This window comes from Podarcis gaigeae (assembly GCF_964106915.1).
Source record: "Podarcis gaigeae genome assembly, chromosome: 14".
In the NCBI taxonomy this organism is placed as follows: Eukaryota; Metazoa; Chordata; class Lepidosauria; order Squamata; family Lacertidae; genus Podarcis; species Podarcis gaigeae.
Window position 1 is genome coordinate 22,021,963 of NC_139690.1, and position 15,160 is coordinate 22,037,122.

General features: G+C 43.0%; 1 protein-coding gene and 1 long non-coding RNA gene across 2 annotated transcripts in view; both read left to right on the forward strand.

Moving 5' to 3' along the window:
* Positions 1–7,828, forward strand: part of LOC310831981 — a 48,982-nt gene extending 41,154 nt beyond the window's left edge. The window contains exons 3-4 of the long non-coding RNA XR_014558085.1: positions 725–866; positions 7,300–7,828. This is a non-coding gene — a long non-coding RNA (uncharacterized lncRNA). The remainder of the gene's footprint in view (positions 1–724; positions 867–7,299) is intronic.
* Positions 7,829–12,155: 4,327 nt separating this feature from the next.
* Positions 12,156–15,160, forward strand: part of IGF1R (insulin like growth factor 1 receptor) — a 179,120-nt gene continuing 176,115 nt past the window's right edge. The window contains exon 1 of the mRNA XM_083713065.1: positions 12,156–14,416. Coding sequence (XP_083569191.1) covers positions 14,323–14,416 — 94 coding nt within the window. The 5' untranslated portion in view covers positions 12,156–14,322. The remainder of the gene's footprint in view (positions 14,417–15,160) is intronic.

Genomic DNA, 15,160 nt, shown 5'->3' on the forward strand with positions numbered 1-15,160 from the left:
CAATTCACATTTAAAAGTAAATTTACCTAATCTGCGCTTTCGGAAAAACACATGAGCTGAAACACAGCCACCATTTGAAATTTGCTAGAATTCTGAAATGTAGTTCTCCAGCCAAGTAACGAATGTATATATTAGGGTGAAGCGTGCATAGAAATGAATATATAGGTGAAAGAAACGTGTTTTTGTGTATATGCATCACCCCCTGAAAAAGATATGGGTCAGCTGTACCAAAAAAACTTTTTCCTTCTACTGCCAAAGAAAACGTGACTTTCGTGATATATCCCAATTGGATCCTCAATATTTCCATTTTTGTGGCATGTCTGCAAACATCATCCTGGTTTGTGTGTGGAAGGGGCAAGAGGTTCGTGTTTGGGGCTTGAGACCCATCTCTTTTGCACCACTTCCAGGAGATGAAGAAGTACACAACTTTTTCCCTGTATAGGAAAGTTATTAATGTTTGACATTTTACTATGTTTTTATATGTGTTGGAAGCTGCCCAGAGTGGCTGGAGCAACCCAGCCAGATGTGTGGGGTTGTTGTTGTTGTTGTTGTTGTTGTTCTGTTGTTGTTGTTGTTGTTGTTGTTGTTGTTGTTGTTGTTCTTCTTCTTCTTCTTCTTCTTCTTCTTCTTCTTCTTCTTCTTCTTCTTCTTCTTCTATTATTATTGGAGACTCATTAGGGTACATATGGGGTGTGACTACAGCCCTGAAACTTTTCTCATTCAGGTACAACCCGCAATTAGTGTGGAAAGGAAAGGAAAAATCCTTCTCTAATAACAGCAACATATGACCAAAGGGTTCAGACAATCAGCTACAGATTCACTGCAAAAAATGTCAGATCAAACAGCAACTATGACACCATAAAATAGTAAGTGTTGAATGGTCCTGAAATTGATAGATTTTTATGATCTCTATCTAGAACCCAACATTCCTTTGCAGGGCAAAGTCAGTCCAGATACTTTTGAGAATACAAATGCAAAAAATGGTAAATATTTTCAGCTCACACCTTACTTGCAGCAAGTGGCCAGATCTATGCCACTTCAGCTCTAGTCTACTTTCATTATACACTATTAATAGTGTGATTTGGGAGCAGCTATTCTAGCATTTTGGGGGCTCAGGTGTTATATAGCACCAGAAGCTTGTAAGCACATAAAAGCATATTGCTCATTAAAATCCTGATAGTCTCCATTTTACTATGCCTTCTTGAGAGCATTATGTTTTACAAGGAGCAATCCTGCTACGCACACAATAAAGCTCTAGCGTGATTGCAACAATGCAAAATAGACTCCCTTAAGGATGAACACAACCAGCCTGTGTTGTAACTAGGGATGGGGGAGAAGCTCAATCCAGCTCACATCTAAAGGGGAACGTAACATTTTTGTATTTTCTTAAACAACATGTGAACTGAAAACGCAGCCACATCTTTCATATTTTGCATTTCTCCACTTTTCGCAATGGAGCAATGTGTACAAAGATTAATATACTGGGGTATAGTATGCATATGTTTGTGAAAATAACATACAAAAATTCATTACATTTGGGGAAATTGTGTTGTGTGCATTAGACAGAACTGCATATAAAAATGTGTGCAGTAGGAGAGGTAAAGGTAAAGGATCCCTGGATGGCTAAAAGGTAAAGGTACCCCTGACCATTAGGTCCAGTTGTGGAGGACTCTGGTGTTGTGGCACTCATCTCGCTTTACTGGCTGAGGGAGCCAGCATACAGCTTCCGGGTCATGTGGCCAGCATGACTAAGCCACTTCTGGCACACCAAATCTGCGCACAGAAATGCCATTTACCTTCCCGCCAGAGTGGTACCTATTTATCTGCTTGCACTTTGACGTGCTTTTGAACTGCTAGGTTGGCAGGAGCAGGGACTGAGCAACGGCAGCTCACCCCGTCGCAGGGATTCGAACTGCTGACCTTCTGATCGGCAAGCCCTAAGCTATGTCATTTTGACCACAGTGCCACCTGCGTCCCACTGGTTAAGTCCAGTCAAACTTGACTGAGGTGCAGCGCTCATCTTGCTTCAGGCTGAGGGAGACGGAGTTTGTCCACAGAGAACTTTCTGGGTCACGTGGGCAGCATAACTAAACCACTTCGGGTCCATGTGAATAGGGTTAGGACAGAAATTTGGTCCTGTTGGCATTTTCACACAACACTGCTCCATTCACACGTCCCAAAACAATGTGCAAACTGAAACACAGACCTATCCTTGATAATTCACACTGTTCTGAATTTTGCAACACAGTTCTCCTTAATTGAAAATGTTGGTTAGGGAAAAGTGTTCATAACAATGCATATAATAGTGGAGCTAACATTCAAAAATGCATTCTACAGTGGTGCCTCGCAAGACGAAATTAATCTGTTCCGCGAGTCTCTTCGTCTTGCAGTTTTTTTGTCTTGCGAAGCATGGCTATTAGCGGCTTAGCGGCTATTAACGGCTTAGCGGCTATTAACGGCTTAGCGGCTTTAAGAAAAAGGAAACAAACTCGCAAGAACTCGCAAGACGTTTTGTCTTGCAAAGCAAGCCCATAGGGAAATTCGTCTTGCGGAACGACTCAAAAAACGGAAAACTCTTTCGTCTTGCGCGTTTTTCGTCTTGCGAGGCATTCGTCTTGCGAGGTACCACTGTATTTTATCTGATTTTAATGTCTTTGCTGTGGATACTTTGACTTGACCTGCTAGTAAGCTGCATGCTTACTTAAATGTTTATATATGTTAAATGAACAGTTAATTGTTGATTTTTTTTTTTAGTGTTACGTTACAAAGAGATATGTCTTAAGCATGTAGTTATTCTATTATTATACTGAGACTTGGATTTCTGTGTGAGCCACTTTGAGCACAGATTTAATTGTCGGAAATGTGGTATGTAAATCAATTGACCAGGGTATTTTTTTACTTTGTAAGTTGCTTTAAGGTACTTGAATGTGACTAATAAGTAATAATAATAGCAGACTAAAATGGGACAAATAAAAATAGCAGAAATTGCCAGTGTATACTGGGAAAATGTGTATACTGGGAAACATTGCAAAAATGTGTTTATTAGGGGGGGAAATACACACTAAAACAACACCAACAAATTTTCATGAGGGCTTTAAAAAATAGAAGAAACAAAACAAAACAAAACAAAAAAGAATCTACTGTACGTGTTGAACTGAACTTAAGGGAAATGAGAAACCGAGAAACCGGTAGTAACATATTCGCTTGGGGGGGGGGCGACTACCAGTGCCAGTCCCCTTACCTGTGTTATTCCCAGTGGCAGCCTGTCACAAGGGAGGCCTCTGACCAGATATTTAGAATCCACCAGGTTCCCGTGGCTCCTTCTCTGAGCTGCCTACCTCTGCCCTGATCATACTCAAAACCCATCACATTCCAGCAGTGCTATTTTTCTAGAAAAAGGTGCCGTAACTCACCACTAACACCACCCTCTTTCTCTTAGAATGGTATTGGCACCCAGCTTGAGAGCTGCTGGAACTGAGTTCCAGTGAGTTCCTGCTGGGAAAAAAACCCTGTATTCCAGCCTGATTCTGCCCCTGAACTGTTCTGATAAGCAAGACACAAATTATCCTCAAAAAGAAACAGTGAAACATTTTGCAAACAGAGATGATTGGGAGGGATGCTTTAAAAACAAAAAACCCCAACAACACCAGAATTGTTTTAATTTAAAATAAATTTTAATTTATATTCAAACACTACAATGAAAATTCATTAAGAGGCTGAACAGTGTGAAGTATATTTTCAACAGAAGAAGCCGAGCATGTTTGGATGAAAAGGTGTTCCTTGGTGGTCTAATATTATATTATTTATTTATTCTTTGCTTGAAAGTTGCTATTTTTGAAAAGAAACAGTTAAGAGGGAAAAAAGGAAAAAAGGAAAAGAAAATAGTAAATCACTATAACAATTGTTAACAATTAAAATTTTTAACCTAGTTTATTTTTTATAAATAAGTTCCAAATTTCATTATACTTATCCATGCTTTGGTATCCATTTACATTGTCCAGGTGTCAAATTCCATGTAGTTAGGTATATAGTTCAAAAGAATATTATCCTCCGAAAATTTTAGCTTTTTCCAGTGTCATATTTATATAATCCATTATTTTTCTCCAAAACATACTAAGTATAGAACATTGTAAAAAACTTTTGTTTTAAAGAAACATTATCCTTACTACATTTCCAGTGAAACGCTATCTTAATATAATCCTTTTCCATACAAATGTAGTAGGGTCCAATAAATACAATTTTCTGTTGTGTAAGTTGTAATTCAAGATTCACCGGCACCCTTGTTATAGAAGTTAAAACACTCTCCCCCTGTCAAGGCAATATAGGAACCTCAAATTCTTTGTTCCATTCATTTCTTAACATCTGCATATCAAATGATAATAAATATCTATAAAAATTATCAGTTGTTTTTTTTTAGTTTTGAAGGATTTAACAAGTTCTAGTATCTCAGCTGTCTCAGTAGCTGAAAATGCAGTTAGTCCAAACAAAGTTTTTAACAAATGTTGAAGCTGTAGGTATTGCCACTGGGTTACATCCGATAGCTGGTATTTATCTCGTAACACGGTGTATGCTAAAAATTCATCTTAATCTATCCAAAGTACCATGTCCACACAATTTTTCTATACCACCATCTTTTCCCCAATTTTAAAAGTTGGGTTTCCCCACAAAGTCAATTTAGCATGGGAAGCATTTTTTTAAAGAGCTAAATATAGTGAATCTGGATAAGCTAACAATTTTCAAGAGTCACTAAATTAACCTTCTCAAAACTTACTATATTATTAGCCATCAGTACAAACTTTCCCAAGCCGTCAGTATTGATGAATAACGATTTCTGTGGAACACTCTGCTGTAGGAGATGGTGATGGTGTTAAGCTTAGAAAGGCAACGGAGCAAAGTATTGGAGCTGGGAGGGGCCACAGGGACAGTTGTCCCAGGCACAAAATGGTTATGGGCGCAAACTTTCAATACCTGGTGCTGCCTCAATACTGCTATCGTTGGGTTCCGATGAAACAGCTTCACCATGTGAGCCAGGAAGTGACCTCTCCAGACAACTGAATGACTCTTGTCATCTCTGCAGCTAGGATGTCCTGGGTGACTCGGAGGCTGTTATGCAGTTGAATGCGCATGCATACTCTGTGTGTTCCCTCCCCCCAACGTGGCACCTTGAACTTATCCCAGAAGCTAAATGGTCACCAGATTACCAGATACTGTGGGAAATAACAGGACAAGTCTATCTCCATCTTGTTCTCCTTTTGAGTTTCCCCTGAAGATCTGGCTGATATTATAGGAGACCATGCTAGCGGGTGTAACCCAGTGTTCTTCAATTTTGAGTCCTCAAAGGTTGTTGGGCTACCGTGAACACTGCCCACCCATGTTGATTTGGGCTCATGGGAGTTGGGACTCCAACATCTGGAGAACACCAGATTGGGAAAGGTTGGTCTGCACTCACCCATTCCCCAAGTGTAGTCTTCTATGCCATTTATTGTTATCTGGGGTGTATACAGTGGTTTTGGTGCAAGTGTTCAGCCATTGACTGTTATCCCAGAGATGTCTGCTGCAAAAGATCATGCAAAATATCATGGGTGGTGGAAGATCATTCTAGCCACCAGATGTTAATTACTCTGGAGGACAGAGCAAACGTGATTTCATAATACATATCCATGATTGTGTGAAGTTGTAGATGTGTTAATTTGGGGAGCTCCCTATGAAATTGCCAATTAGAATATTTGGGGGATTATTTACATCTATTTATATTAACTATTTTAACAAAAAATAAGAGTTTAGCGGAATGAAAGCTAGATTTGAACTATCAACTTTTGAGGGAATTGACACTTGTTGCCTCTGCTATTGATCCATAGAAGTTCAATCTCCCATCTACAAAACACAGTAGACTTCTTAAGCCTCACAAGTATATAGGAAGAGTTCAGAAAATGTTCTGAACTAGTTATTTAGTTTTGCACTTGAGGAACTGACAAATTCTGTCTGCTTGCATATAATGTAGAGCTGCTAATTTTAACTGAAAGACTGCATATAAAAACATTTTACTATGTTTTTCATCCTTATTGTGAGCCACTGTTGGTGTCTCTAGAGTATAGGACAGAGTATTAAATGTAAGACAACAACAGCACACTAATTACTGGGGTTGACTTATTTATTGTATGAATATTTGTGATCCATGCTTTAAAAAATATGTCAAGTAGCCTTACAACATGAAATGCAATAAAGTCAATTAAGAAATACCTGTAAAACACAATTAAAGAGTGCTCTGGTTGATTCTTTTAGGTTCTGGTGTCTTTTACAATGAAGAAATTAATATATATATACGGGAGATATGCAATGTTAAATTATACTTGGAGTACTATACATCTGCTGAAATAAATGGACTTGAATAACCCTAAGGAAGGATTTCCATTCTTTTACTTTTGAAATTGTACACTTAATTCCATTTTCTCCCAATAGCTAGGCTTTGGTCACCAGAAAATATAATTAAACCCCATCACTTAATTGGTTGAAAGGCAAATGATTAATCAATCAAATAGATGATCCTTGTAGTCCCTTCCAACTCTTATGATTCTATGATTTCCATGATCATTTCATCTGTTAACAAGGCTACCATGATTTAACACTGTTGTACATTCACCATGAACATGGGAGGGAGGGAATTCCCTTTTGAATAAATACTTTGTGGGTTATTACTTTAAGTGCACTTTCCCCTCTAAATGAATGCATTATGAGGTTTAACAAGATCCACACAGAACTTTGCTCACTTTCGTGTCCAGCTTGGTTTTAATTTTGTGTTCTCGAGCCCCTTACAATGACCAGCCTTCTTCCCTTCCCTCTCATATTGGGACCAGTATTCCATCTGGCTAGCGTTGCACCTATATGAGTAATCCATTTCTCAAAGATGCAGTCATACAAAATGTAGAAAAACACACAGAACGCAGGACTATGCAGGGAAAACCTGATGTCACCTTGATGACTATCAAGTCTGAAATGCTTTTAAAAGCTGTCCTTCACAACATGCTAATATTTGCCTAGTTCCTTACAGCAAATGGAAATCAGCTAAGATGGTTATAGTAATCAGCATTTTAAACTATACGGTATAACTGGTCTTTTTTTGGAATATAAAAACAATCGTGTGGTCTCTTTCGAGAAACTGGAGGACCCTCTAACTGTTCTGTTCTTATGGCAAAATTCCCGTGAAACATTCCCTACCCCAATCTTAATACAAAATGAAGTTATGATTAACTGATTTGCAACTTGGGATGTATATTTTTGTTGCATTTTCCATTTTTCTAGGTAGGGTTAAAATGTATTGCTGAAAACCACCACAAACCAGTGGCAGATTCCACCTTCCTGATCCAACAGAAAAATCAAGGGAGCTTTCAGTCCAAACTTTCAGTAAATGATGCATCTTCTGCAGGTAACCCTCTTCTGTCCTTCTAGTCGACAACTGAGATTGCTCAGTCCGTTAAGGGAGGCTTGCTGCATTTCATATAGTTGTGAGACTGACATTGCAAGTACAAACTATTTTCTGTGTTGAATTTTATAGCTTTGGGTCATACCCAACGTTAGTCATACTTAGACCCATTGGAATTAATGGACTTGGCTATCTTAGGACCCTTCATTTCAGTGAGCCTACTCTGAGTAAAACTAGAGACAACCCTTTGCTCTGAATGTGCAATTGCAACTTACGATTGTTGAAACACCTTTTTTTAGGGCTGTCACCTGATTGTAGTTAACTAATCAAATGAATTGTAGCTGATTGTGCATACTGAATCAATTAATTTTTTAATGAGAAAAGCAGTAATTCTCCAGAAACAAAATGGTGCATTTATTTGTTTGTTTGTTTGTTTGTTTGTTTGTTTGCTGAAGAAGGCACTATCTCACAGGTATTCCTTCTTAAAAATTTGAAAAACATACGCTGATTTAGGGCTGTACTCAACTTAGAGCCACTCAAATCAATACCTACATCCACTAATTCCAGCAGATCTACTCTAAGTAGGACTAGCACGAGATGCCATCCTTAGGCTATAATCCTAAAACCACTTACCTAGATGTTAAAGTCCCATTAAATTCAATAGGACATACTTATGAGCAGACATGGTTAGGATTGTGCTGTAATTAATCTGGGACACCTTTCTAGTTGATCAAAATCTGCTAGCTCAGGGGTTCCCAACTGTAGTCTGTGATCCTCACTCAAGTGGTTTGCATTGTATCTGTGCAGAATGGCAGGCGCTACAGCTCTTGCATTGTTCTTAAGAGTCAAGTTTTCCACCTGGAAGGTGAGTAGGATGTTAGTGACCGGGGTAGAACCAACAGGCGAAATAGGATTAACAGCAAAGCTAATGGTTCCAAATGTGTTCTGATGCATTTTAATTATTGCTTTTAACTAGTTTGCTTTGATTACTTTGAATTTCATAATGTTTCTTAAATGTTGTAAGCCACCTTGAATCCCAGCTTGGGAGAAAGATAGGATATAAAGATTACTACTACTAGTAGTACAGTGGTACCTCAGGTTAAGTACTTAATTCGTTCCGGAGGTCCGTTCTTAACCTGAAACTGTTCTTAACCTGAAGCACCACTTTAGCTAATGGGGCCTCCCACTGCTGCCGTGCCGCTGGAGCACGATTTCTGTTCTCATCCTGAAGCAAAGTTCTTAACCCGAGGTAATATTTCTGGGTTAGCGGAGTCTGTAACCTGAAGTGTATATAACCTGAAGTGTATGTAACCCAAGGTACCACTATACTAATAACAGCAGCATGCACAGAATTCAGGCACATGTGGTGCTGGCTAGCATCTTAGCAGCAATGCCACAAGATGTGGTAAGGATCACTACTTCGAATACCTTTCAAAAAAGGGTTAGACAAACTCAAACATGCTGGAGGAAGAGTCGGGAAACCCATGATTAAATTCCCACTAAACCATGAAGATGGTTTGGTGACCTTGGACCAGTCATTCTCTTTCTCTGCCTAGCCTCCCTCACATGGCTGTTGTGAGGATAAAATGGTGTGTGTGACCTTAAGATCTTTGGATAATAGTAATAATTTTTATTTATTTATACCCCGCCCTTCCCGGTTCAGAAAACCAGGCTCAGAGCGGCTAACAACAAATTTAAAACACTTAATTGTAATACAACATGGAAGCAGCATAAAATACAGTATAAAAACATGAATAACAATAAAATTCAAAGTTCAAAAATCAATTTGGGGGAAATCCATCCAATAAGCATTAGATAGTCACCAGGGCTAGCTGGCTGAGTTAGTCCTACTTGGGCCAATGAGGAGGCCAGGGGAGAATTAGCTGTGGAGTCTCAGAGCGGGTAATCTTCATAAAAGGGGAGGGGGAGGGAAGAGAAGGGAAATAAAAGATCAGGCTGAATTCAAATTACAGTGGTTCCTCGGGCTACAGACACTTCAGGTTACAGACTCCACTAACCTGGAAGTAGTACCTTGGGTTATAGTACCTCGGGTTAAGAACTTTGCTTCAGGATGAGAACAGAAATTGTGCGGCGGCAGGGGGAGACCCCATTAGCTAAAGTGGTACTTCAGGTTAAGAACGGTTTCAGGTTAAGAACGGACCTCCGGAACGAATTAAGTTCTAAACCTGAGGTACCACTGTAAAGGCCAGGCGGAATAGCTCTGTCTTACAGGCCTGATGGAAGGAGGTTAAATCCTGAAGGGCCCTAGTCTCCTAGGACAGAGCATTCCACCAGGTCGGAGCCATCACTGAAAAGGCCCTGGCCCTGGTGGAGGATAGTCCGACTTCCTTAGGGCCCAGGTCCTCTAAACTATGGTTATTCATGGACCTCAAGGTCCTCTGTGGGGCATACCAGAAGAGGCGGTCCCGTAAATACGTGGGCCCTAAGTGACAAAGGACTTTAAAGGTCAAAACCAGCACCTTGAACCTGACGCTATACTCCACCGGGAGCCAGTGCAACTGGTAATGGATGACAGGCAGGATCTAAATAAAAACTGACTAGCTCCGATTTTAATAAGGCCTCCATATTCAGAAGCTCTATCTGTTTTAGATCCCATGGACAAACAACAGGATGCATTCCTGAACACACAGGTTGGGTTAGAGAAATAGGAAGCTAGCTTTTGGGCTACCAATCCTTCTGGCTCAGAACTGTCTACACAGTGTATGTGACTGGAAGGGGCTCCCTAGGATTTCAGAATGGGAACATTCCTAGCTCTACCTGGAGATGATCGGGGTTGAACCTGGGATCTTCTGCATGCAAAGCAGATGCTCTACAATGGAGCCACAGTTCTTTTCTAGCCTCAAAATTGTTCAGCACAAATTTGGTTGAGTTGCCAACTTTTTCACACTCTCTGCTCTTCGTTAAACATGCACACACACACACACACAAACATCTGGCATGCCTAAATTAAAGAGGTGACACTTTTCCAATGACAGATGCAGAACTGTCTGGAAAGCTTCCCTCACTAAATTTCTGTGTCAGTAAAGGCTGTTAGTAAAGGCACAGGGACAGAGAGAAAAAGTTGGCAAGCCTATGAGGATTGCCCTTAATGCTTTCCAGTCGCCCTGCGCTACTGAGATACTGACAGGTTTAAAAAGAAAGAAAGAAAGAAAGAAAGAGAAAGAAAGAAAGAAAGAAAGAAAGAAAGAAAGAAAGAAAGAAAGAAAGAAAGGGAAAAAGGGGTTTCTCCTATTAAGTGGTGTACAAGTGTTTACCTCTTTTGATATGGTATAAAACTGGGTTGCATTTGCTACTGATGTGATGCTTCCAAGCCCAAAATTAGAACAATATTACGTAAATGGCATTTTGTTGAAATCCATGTTAGGCCAAACATTTTGTGTTGAGAGTTTTGAAGCATTTGGAGTGTGTGAAGAGGGAGGGAAAGTTAAGACTTTTGCAATACATAAATACTTGAGAAACAGTCTCTTGGCTCCCATGTGGTCTCTTCCTGGCCCTTTACATCTGCCCATAAAAAGGTAAAGGACCCCTGACAGTTAGGTCCAGTCGTGAATGACTCTGGGGATGCGGCACTCATGTCACTTTACTGGCCGAGGGAGCCGGCGTTTGTCCACAGGCAGTTTTTCCGGGTCATGTGGCCAGCATGACTAAGCCGCTTCTGGCGAAACCAGAGCAGTGCACGGAAACGCCGTTTACCTTCCCGCCGGAGCGGTACCTATTTATCTACTTGCACTGGCATACTTTCGAACTGCTAGGTTGGCAGGAGCAGGGAGTGAGCAACAGGGTGTTGCGGGGATTCAAACTGCTGACCTTCCGATAGGCAAGCCCTAGGCTCAGTGGTTTAGACCACAGCACCACCCGCATCCTATATCTGCCCATAGCCAATGCCAATTAACTGACCTCCTGGCAAGCTAACCTTGGCTGCTTGTCCTTGGCCAATGTGAGAACAGGTTGCTAGACTAGATGTGCCCTTGGCCCGCTCTAGCAGGGCTCCTCTTATGTTCTCATGCTAAGACAGACCATCGGATCGGTCCTTCTAGTTTAGGATTGCCTCTGAAGACCAGTTGCAAAGAATCACAAGTGGGGAGCGCTGCTCTTGCAGTCAGGTCCTCCCTGCTTGCCTTCAAGTTTCCTCCCTCCCCTAAAATTTATATACCGCTTGCGTTGCAAAAGAAAAACTTTCAAGCGGTTATAAATGACTGGAAAGCACGCCCCGCCGAAGCCCAGTTGGCACTTCACTTCTGAGCAAGACCACGCTTAGGATCACATCTGCGCGCGCCTTGCCACCTCAACCACGCCCCCTGCGCAGTCAAAGCAGCTCTGCTGCAACTCTTTTTGCGTTGCATTTATAAAGGCTTACTTCTGACTCGAGAGGAGGAGCGGGCACGCTTTTTGAGAGAAGCGTGTGAGTGCGCTTCAATGCAACTGCTGCTAGGAGCGCCTGCGCGCAGCTTCTCCTGGGCGGGCTTATTAACCGTGATTCTCTCCCCCCCACCAACCGTTTCTCTCCCTTTCCCCTTCTCCTCGCTTTTTGCCATTAGCTTTGCCTTCCTCCCGGCTTGCCTTGTTGCAAGAAGGAGCTGCAGCCGCCGCCGCCGCCGCCGCTTTTGACCACCACCGGCGCGCGCGCCTTCTCCCTGCGCCGCCAAACGCGGCTCCGTTCCTGGATTCGAGCGGCTCCTGCTTTTACCACGCGCCTGCCCGGGCCTTGCGGACGCGCTGGTTGCTTTTGCAAACTGCTGTTGCGCGCGCGCGCCGCTTGGGCCTCTTCCCCCTCCCTCTCCTTTTTTCCCTCGGGGGTGTGTGTGTGTTGCGGGGGGGGGGGGTGTTGTTGTTGTTGTTGCCGCTCTTGTGGTAGCGCAGTCTGCCTCCACCTCCTCCGTTGCTTTGCGACCCCGAGGGCGCCTCTCCGATCCTACCTCCCTCTCTCTGGGCTGTGTGTGCACGCTCCCGCGTGCGCGAGTAGATTTCCCTAGCTATGGTCCCTGTGCCATAATAACCGAGCAAAAAAAAAAAAAAAGCCCGCACAGCAAGCGTGATCCTTGCTTGAGAGCCGGCTGCATCGTTTTGCAGCCTCGCACGGCGCCTTCTTGGAGGAGGGTGTGTTTTTGCGCAAAGCCAACAAGACCCTTCAATCAAAAGATTAAAAAAAAAAAATCTTCATGTGAATCCAGCGGCAGGAGAAGCAAAGCAAGGGAAGACCCATCTGGCGCTCCTCCTTTTTTCGCTCCGCAGCGGCGGCGGCAGCAGCAGCGGGAGGAGACGCTGTGCAAAGGCCAACCTCTGCAACGGGGAGGCGGATTCCTGCGGAGAAAGCGAGCGCAGGGCTGGACAACACGCTCGCCCACCGCCCCCTCCTTCCTCTGCCAAGCCCAGGAAAAGGAGCTCCAGGAGAGGAGAGCGAGCGTCGGGTGGTTTTCTCGTTTTGTTTGTTTGCTTGCTTTGCTGCAAAGCTTTGACCTTCAGCGACTGGATCCTTCTCCCTCCGCCTCCTCTTCAGCCCCAACGGATCCCCAGCAAGACAGCACCAAAATCATCGCCTGGCGTTTTTACAACTCCTTTTTTTTGCAAATTGCAGCTTTTGCTTTGGGTCGACTGGCGAGGAAGAGATTGGGAATGGAATGAAATAATATATACATATTTCCAAAGGCGCCCGGAAGGCTTTTTGTGTTCTGTTCCCCCCCCCAAAAAAAAAACCCCACAGACAAAAAGAAAAGGCCGCTTGGATTTTTGTTTGTTTGTTTTGCTTGGATTTCCTTCTTTTCCTCCCTCGTTGCAATGGCCAAACAGCAGCTCCCGGGGATGGAGTGCTGAGGAAGAAACGACCTCGGCCGCCTTTCGCTGCCTGCATTTTCTGCCTGCTGGGACCTCTCTATTCTTTCCCCCCTTTTTTGGGAAGGCGCCTGGAGGGGTGGGGGGGAGGGAGAGGGAAGAGGTGGAGTGGGGGAAGCCACTCTGCCTCCTTCCATTCATTTTGATTCCGCATTTTGTCTCTCTCCAAGTCAAAAGCTAAAAAAAAAAAAGGAAAAAGGGGGTGGTGGTAATTTTGGGAGATCCCTTTAAGGGAGCCTCAGATTTCTTGCAAAAGGGGAAGGGGGGAAAAGGCTGTTTGTTTGGGAAGCTTGATTTCCGCTCTCTTAAATTCGGGTGTTTTTTAAAAAAGGAAAAATTTGTGCGGGGGGAGGGGGGGACGCTGGAACTATTTTCTCCCCTCGTTTCTATCCTTCGATCTGCGGATCTCTTCATTTGTTTATCGGAAAGCCCAGGCACGCACGCAGCTCCCAGCCTCTTCTGTGTTTTTATTTAGAGAAAGGGAGGGAGGGGAAAAGAGAGAGAGAGAAGGGGAGCAAAAGAAAAGATGGAGGTCGAAGATGCGGACTGTTTGCTCCAAAGTGGTATATGTTTGCTACTTCTGGGTGACTGCAGGCAACGCTGAGCGCCGCGACCTTTCTCCAGCCTCTCGGAGTACTTTGGAGGAGGAAGAAGTTGTCTCAGGAGGGGGGAAAACCGGGGGAAGTCTTGTTACCTTATTTTGCAGGCACCAAAGCAGGCTTTTTCCCCCTGCCTCCCCTTCCCCCGTCTTGGTTTCTCATTCAGAGGGGGACAGAACAATTTCCTTCCTAAGGAGGGAGGAGAAGAGAGAAAAAAACAACACCCCTTTGCTCCAAAACATCTCGGGTTTTTTTCACCTTTCCAATTTCTTATTTTCCCCTCCTCCCCTGAGTTTTTGAAGGAAGGGGAGGCTTGGATTCCCCCTCCCCATTATTCTTTTTTCTGGGGAGGGAAGGAGAACTGAGGACTTAAAACTGTTGGGATTTTGTGTGTATATATATCTATCAAGAAAAGGCCGTTTTGCTCCAAAATAATAATAACAAAAAAGAGGAATGAAGTCAGGCGCCGGAGGAGGGTCTCTGACCTTATTTGGGGGACTTCTGATTATCTTGACTGCATTTTGTCTGTGGCCAGCAAATGGAAAAAGTGAGTATTGTTATTTTGAGGAGCGTGGGGGATTCCCCTCAATTTAATGGGTGTTGGGGGTTTAATTAGGGTGGGTGTAGACCTGTGCCTCGCATTGCGGTGGCAACGAGAGAGAAAATGGGTGATTTAAAATGCTCGGGTGTGTTGTTGAAATTGGCCCTGAAAACGGCTGTTTAAAACAACAACAACCCCTCCTCTTCCCTCCATTTGTTGGTGTGATTTCTAGTTTATTAAATGCAGAATAGATATTATTCCCATTTTTAGAAAATAAGCATTCCCCCCTTTTGTTAGGATGTATATTCCAGGACTATATAACCCTCATATTGTGTGTGAGTGTTTATGTGTATACACACACACACACGTGTGTATATCTGCTGCGCATCAAAGCAAACCTATTAAAATCTCAGAAGAGAGACTGGTGATGTCCTCTTAATGCGTTCGAAATAATGCACTCACCATTCGAATGATATTTGTGGGGAAAATATCATTTATATTGATTGTTGTATTCCTGGTGAGTGATGCTGTGAGTCTCCGGCCCCCGGACCAAAAAAGGGGGAAAGATGAATGGTTGCGAGACCAGTGCTGCGTAAAAAAACAACGCAGTTGTAAAGATGCTTTTCTCTTTCGACCCGGGGGCGAAGGGTTTGATGTGGGGAATGTTGTGGGTCCGGCAGCGGTCTGAGCAATCGGGAGAGAAAGAGAGATGCTGGCGGTGTTTTCCTCTCCCCGTTCCCCGCCTGCTTC